The 6,428-nt window shown below is 35.5% G+C and overlaps 1 protein-coding gene and 1 long non-coding RNA gene across 2 annotated transcripts; both read left to right on the forward strand.

Moving 5' to 3' along the window:
• Positions 1-441: 441 nt before the first annotated feature.
• LOC110928749 lies at positions 442-2,991 on the forward strand. Its single transcript, XR_002586655.2, has 3 exons — positions 442-511; positions 609-664; positions 1,121-2,991. It is a non-coding gene; the product is annotated as an uncharacterized LOC110928749 (long non-coding RNA).
• Positions 2,992-3,033: 42 nt separating this feature from the next.
• LOC110931306 lies at positions 3,034-4,356 on the forward strand. Its single transcript, XM_022174705.2, has one exon. It carries the CDS (start codon positions 3,034-3,036, stop codon positions 4,354-4,356), a length of 1,323 nt encoding a protein of 440 aa, XP_022030397.2.
• The last annotated feature ends 2,072 nt before the right edge of the window (positions 4,357-6,428 follow it).

The following is a 6,428-nucleotide window of genomic DNA, read 5'->3' on the forward strand; positions in this document are numbered from 1 at the left end:
GGGTTTCGGGTCGGGTTGTACTGTACTGTTTTGGATACCTCATTTTGACCTTCTCAAATCATCCGAGATATACAATTTGAGTTTTGATTTGAAGTCATTAGACTTGAGCTTAGATCCCATTAATATTATGATTTTTAATAAATGTATGCGTCTTAAACTTGTTGACAAGTTTAATTATGTGTTTAGTTTTTGTTATATCGTTTCCCGATTTTTTTTTCTTTTTATTAGAATCACCAGCAAGAATGTTGTATATTTTGGTCAGTATGAACCTCTAATGATGAGTTAAAAAGTAATTACTTATTGAGATACCCATATATGCAAGTCATGATGCCACAAAAGTGACTAAGCTCGTTCATTATATGCTTTCCCTTTTAATATTTTTCTAACCTCTTCATTTTATTGTAGTTCAGAGACACTATTTGTCCCAAAACCATAGCCACCTTCCACTTGATTGAGTTAGCTGTATCTTCTCAAATCTTCAACTTTAAATTCATTCAACAACCCATATAAGGTAGAAAAATTTCATTTTGTTTCATTAATTGTTAATATATTTTTACTTTTAGTTAATTTCATTCATGTATTAATTGATTATATGCTGTCAATTGTAGTTAAAAATTGAAGAATTATAGTTTCGTCAACTCTTCATTCTATCACCAATTTAAAGGTACGGAAATTCTATTCATATTCCATTTGTTGTTATATATATTGATTGTATGCATATACATCTAGATCCAGATAACCTTTAGAGTATACCCGTCCGAAATTTATCTAATAGAGATAAATTTCGGATTGTCCCCATTTTGGGACTGCTTTTTGAATATTCTATCTCATTAGGATGTGTATATGTTTTAACGGGTTGGCTGTTTAAGAAAAAATCGGTAGCATTTCGCCTTAGCTCCTTCGAGTTTGCGGGTTATACGCATACTTGGGGAGTTAAGGCGAAATGCTGTCGATTTTTTCTTAAATAGTCAACTCGTTAAAATATATGCATATGAGATAGAATATTCAAAAAGTGGGTTAGGATCCACCGCCTTAGAACACTAGTTTACACCATATATGTGTGTGTGTGTGTGTATATATATGCACTTATATGATTTATTTGTTTATTTTTAATTTGCAGATGGATCGTACTTACTGGATGTACCATACCACACATACAAGCTCGACATATACGGATGGCGTTCGAAATTTTCTTAGGGTTGCTGAAACACATCGGTTGAATAGTGGAAGTGGATTGATTTGTTGCCCTTGTACAATTTGTAAAAATTTCCAAAGATTTAATTATATCAAAGAGATACAATTTCATTTAATTACACGTGGTTTTATGCCTAAATACACATGTTGGTCAATGCATGGGGAATCACTTACCAACACTAGCACAACGTCAATCAATCTAGATGATGATAATAGGGAGAACAATGATTCAAATATTGATGACGATAATGACCATTTTAATGACCCCAATGACAACTTAAATAAAATGTTTCATGATTTAGAGACTAATATTGGTGCGGATGATCAAGAAAAATTACAACTCCTCTTTGAAAAAGAAGGAAAACCGTTGTATCCCGGTTGTGAAAAATTTTCGAAACTTAATGCTGTGTTGAAGTTGTTTCATTTAAAGTCAAAAAACGGATGGAGTGATAAAAGTTTCACAAATTTATTAGTGCTTTTGCACGACATGCTTCCGGGAGGTAATGAGTTACCGCTTTCGACATGACATACCGAGCAAAAAAGTTGATGTGTCCTATGGGGTTAGAAATTGAAAGAATACATGCATGTCCAAATGATTGTATGTTGTATAGAAATGAGTTCAAAAATGAACATAAATGTTTTAGATGTAATGCATCGAGGTATAAACGTAAAAAAGAAACCGATGAAGTTGATGATGATGTGACAAAAAATGGGCCACCGGCTAAAATGTTGTGGTATTTTCCCATCATACCGAGATTGAAACGTCAGTTTTCAAACGAAAAAGAGGCAAAACTATTACGTTGGCATTCAGATGAGCATGTAAACGATGGAAAATTAAGATACGTGGCGGATTCATCTCAGTGGAGAAACATTGATAACATGTATCCAGAATTTGGAGAAGAGATTAGAAACATACGGTTTGGACTTAGATCAGACGGAATCAATCCTTTCGGGAGCATGAGTAGTCTCCGTAGTACGTGGTCGGTTCTTTTATGTATCTACAATCTTCCACCGTGGTTAGCCATGAAATGAAAATACATTATGATGTCTTTGTTGATTCAGGGTCCGAAAAAACCTGGTAATGATATTGATGTTTATTTGTCTCCTTTAATTGAAGACTTAAAAACTCTATGGAGTTCAGGTGTAGATATGTATGATGCTTACAAGAAAGAACAATTTAAATTGCGGGCCATGATTTTTTGCACCATAAGTGATTTTTCTGCGTACGGTAACTTGTCAAAGTACAAGACGAAACGTAACAAAGCTTGTCCTGTTTGTGAAGATGAGACAAGTTCAGTATATTTAAAAAATTGCAAAAAAACTGTATACATGGGACATTGAAGATTCCTTCCAGATGGTCACATTTATCGAGAGAAAAAGGAAGAGTTTGATGGTACTACCGAGCTCCGAAAGATAAGGAAACGATTTGATGCATTTTCAAGAGTTAAAAATTTAAAAACTGTGCTGGGAAAAAGAACTCGCGTTGAGAAAGGTGTTATTTGGAAAAAGAAGTCAATCTTTTGGGAATTACCTTACTGGAAACATTTAGATGTTAGACATTACCTAGATGTTATGCATATCGAAAAAAACGTATGTGATAGCTTGTTGGGCTTATTGTTAAATATTCCCGGTAAAACAAAAGATGGGATAAATGTCCGTAAAGACATGGTAAATATGGGAATACGTAAAGAGCTTGCCCCTGTTGAGAGAGACAACCATATTTTTCTGCCACCTGCATGTTATACTATGTCAAGTGAAGAAAAAACAAAGTTTTGCAAATGTTTACATGATATTAAGGTACCATCAACTTATTCTGCAAACATTAAAAGTTTAGTGCCAATGAAAGACTGTAAACTTCTTGGTATGAAGTCTCATGATTGTCATGTTTTAATGACACATATGATTCCTATTGCAGTTCGTGGAGTGTTACCAGAGAACATCCGACATACAATCACAAAACTTTGTTTGTTTTTTAACACGATTCACTCGAAAGTTATTGATCCCCAGTCACTGGATACATGGCAAAAAGAAGTTATCATCACGCTCTGTGAACTAGAGATGTACTTTCCACCGTCTTTTTTTGATGTTATGGTTCACCTAGTATCCCATATAGTAGGAGAAATTAAGGCTTGTGGCCCTGTATTTCTACGTTACATGTACCCTTTTGAAAGATATATGGGTTTTTTAAAAGGTTATGTAAGAAATCCTAACCGACCTGAGGGTAGTATTGTTGAGGGATATGATTCCGAGGAAGTGCTTGAATTTTGTACAGGTTATTTGGAAGGTGTGGATAGTATTGGTGTACCTAAATCTCGCCACTCGGGTAAACTTGAAGGGGTTGGAGGTGTAGGTATGAAAAACATCATCCCAAGTCGCGACACTTTACAAATTGCACATTTATTGGTCCTAAAACACATGACTTGTCTTGCTCCATTTGTTGAAGAACACATGAATATTTTACGGTCGACATACCAGGGTAAGGACAATATGTGGTATATAATAAAGCACAATAAGGAGTTTTCTAGTTGGATGAAAACTAAGGTAACAACAACTAAGGTTGATAGAATTGTGGAAAAGTTGGGGCAAGGTCCAGATTTTAAAGTTAAATCTTACCAAGGGTACGACATTAATGGTTACACGTTTTATACTAAAGATCAAGATGCAAAAAGTACAATGCAGAACGGTGGAGTTACAATAATAGCATCAACGACTGAATTTGATAGGATGAATCATGATACGATGATAAGAATTGCTAAAGATTCTTATTACGGTGTCATACAAGAAATTTGGGAATTAGACTATTATGATTTCACTGAAACTGTGTTTAGATGTAAATGGGTGAATAACCGTACAGGTGTTAAAGTTGATAAATATGGTTTTACTCTTGTAGACCTTAAAAGTGATGGCTATGCATCTGAACCATTTGTTCTCGCAAAACATGTCAGACAAGTGTTTTTTGTCAATGACCCAAGCAACCCAAGATACCACATCGTGTTGCAAGGTAAACGACGTATTATTGGTGTTGACAATGTCGCTAATGAGGAAGAATACGACCAGTTTGATTATCTACCACCATTTTCAGTCGGTATTCGACCAGGTAATTACAGGATTGAAGGCACCACATACTTACGATCTGACCACAAGGAAGGGACGTATTGCTGATAAACCACATCAAACTAAATGATCAAGGTTTAAGATTAAATATATACACACACATTTTGTATTATTTTTTTAATTGTGGTCTATTAATATAATTTTATTTTGTACAGGATAGACAATGACGAAGATAAGCCATGTGATAGATGATCTCATTTTTATTGGACTTTTTCTAGTGGAAACTTCGTAAAAGATTGTTATTTTGTGTCTTTTTTTAATTATAACTGGATTTTTTTATTGGTTTTTTCTTGTGTTAAAGTTGTATAGTCAAATAATTTTTCTTTCGCATCTTAATTAATGATTATTCTTTGATTGGTAGCAGTACATGATATTACTCAACTAGATGATTCAGCCTGCACGTTGCTATTGAACCCAGGCGAAATTTGATAGGTATTAGACTGGAAGGTATGGTGTGGGGAGGATGGGCCTCCACGTCATCCGTCACGTCACCAGGAGTGAGGATGGGCTTAAAGGGGATGGACCAATGGGGTGGAGGATGGGGCTAAATATATGTATGTATGTGTGTGTGTGTGTGTGTGTGTGTGTGTGTGTGTGTGTGTGTGTGTGTGTGTGTGTGTGTGTGTGTGTGTGTGTGTGTATGTATGTATGTATGTATGTATGTATGTATGTGTATGTATGTATGTATGTATGTATGTATGTATGTATGTATGTATGTATGTATGTATGTATGTATGTATGTATGTATGTATGTATGTATGTATGTATGTATGTATGTATGTATGTATGTATGTATGTATGTATGTATGTATGTATGTATGTATGTATGTATGTATGTATGTATGTATGTATGTATGTATGTATGTATGTATGTATGTATGTATGTATGTATGTATGTATGTATGTATGTATGTATGTATGTATGTATGTATGTATGTATGTATGTATGTATGTATGTATGTATGTATGTATGTATGTATGTATGTATGTATGTATGTATGTATGTATGTATGTATGTATAGGTATGTGTGTGAAGGAGAGGGCCGGCGAGCACGTCTTCTGGGCGACGGTGAAGCCGGGACAAGCATCAGGGGGGCGGTGTGGGGGTGCGGCGCCGGGCCTGGCCGGGCCAAGGCCGCCCCCATTGTAACGCCCTGCTTATTTGTACTTTCCATTTATAGCAAGTCTTGTTTGTAATTCTATTTTTGGAAACTCTGCATTCTTGTAATTGTTCCTTCCTTTGTACTCATTATCAAATCAAGACTTGGATCATTAATGAAGCTTGTATTTTGTTATGCACACTCTATGTATGCTCGTATGTTCGACTTCGTGAATCAATCAATGTCTAATCGTTATTCTTGGAAACTATGTGCGAAACTTGTAATTAATCTAAACTTATGCATTGAACGTCTTTTGAACGAGAACGATACTTAGTTACGACATTTATACGCTTAAACATACTTTGATTATGATCATCATGCTTAACTACACCTTATACTATGCTTTTGTATCAAAACAAGTCCCTAAACTCTCAACTTTGCACCTAAAGGAACCAAATATAAACTTCAGGGGCCTAAGTGTAATAAAACGAAAGTCACACAAACCTACCCGCCGCGCGACGCGAGGGGGCTAGGCGTCACGCGATGCCCTTGTTTCGGCAGAAGGTGTGTTTCTTTGAGCTGCATGCACGAAATCCAACTCTCCAACCTCACCCAATCACCTTTAATCCACCTCTAATCACCTCCAATCATCTTCTAACTCCTCCATTATAAATACCCACCTTCTCCAACCCATTTGACACTTTCACAACTCTCTAATCTTCACAAATTCACTCTCAATCTGCAGTAAATCTGAGTTTTGGACAGATTCTTGTAACTTCACTAAAGTGAGTGTAACTTGCTTATTTCTTAACCAAATCACTTGGTTCTTCTTCCTATTGCTTTGTTATGTCCTTGGGTTTGAATCCTTGGTTTTTCCTTGGAAGAATCATGCTTGGATTTGCCCTAAAATGGACTAAAACTTTCTGTTTTGTTCACTATTAACCAACAACATGTTATTTCTTATCCAACTTGTGTCTAACACATCTCACACCAATGTCCTAATGCTTACAACCTCTCTTA

Source organism: Helianthus annuus, chromosome 3 (genome assembly GCF_002127325.2).
Source record: "Helianthus annuus cultivar XRQ/B chromosome 3, HanXRQr2.0-SUNRISE, whole genome shotgun sequence".
In the NCBI taxonomy this organism is placed as follows: domain Eukaryota; kingdom Viridiplantae; phylum Streptophyta; class Magnoliopsida; order Asterales; family Asteraceae; genus Helianthus; species Helianthus annuus.

Bases quoted from the DNA above. Each gene is read 5' to 3' on its own strand.
- LOC110931306 (XM_022174705.2), top strand. From the start codon at position 3,034: ATGAAAGACTGTAAACTTCTTGGTATGAAGTCTCATGATTGTCATGTT.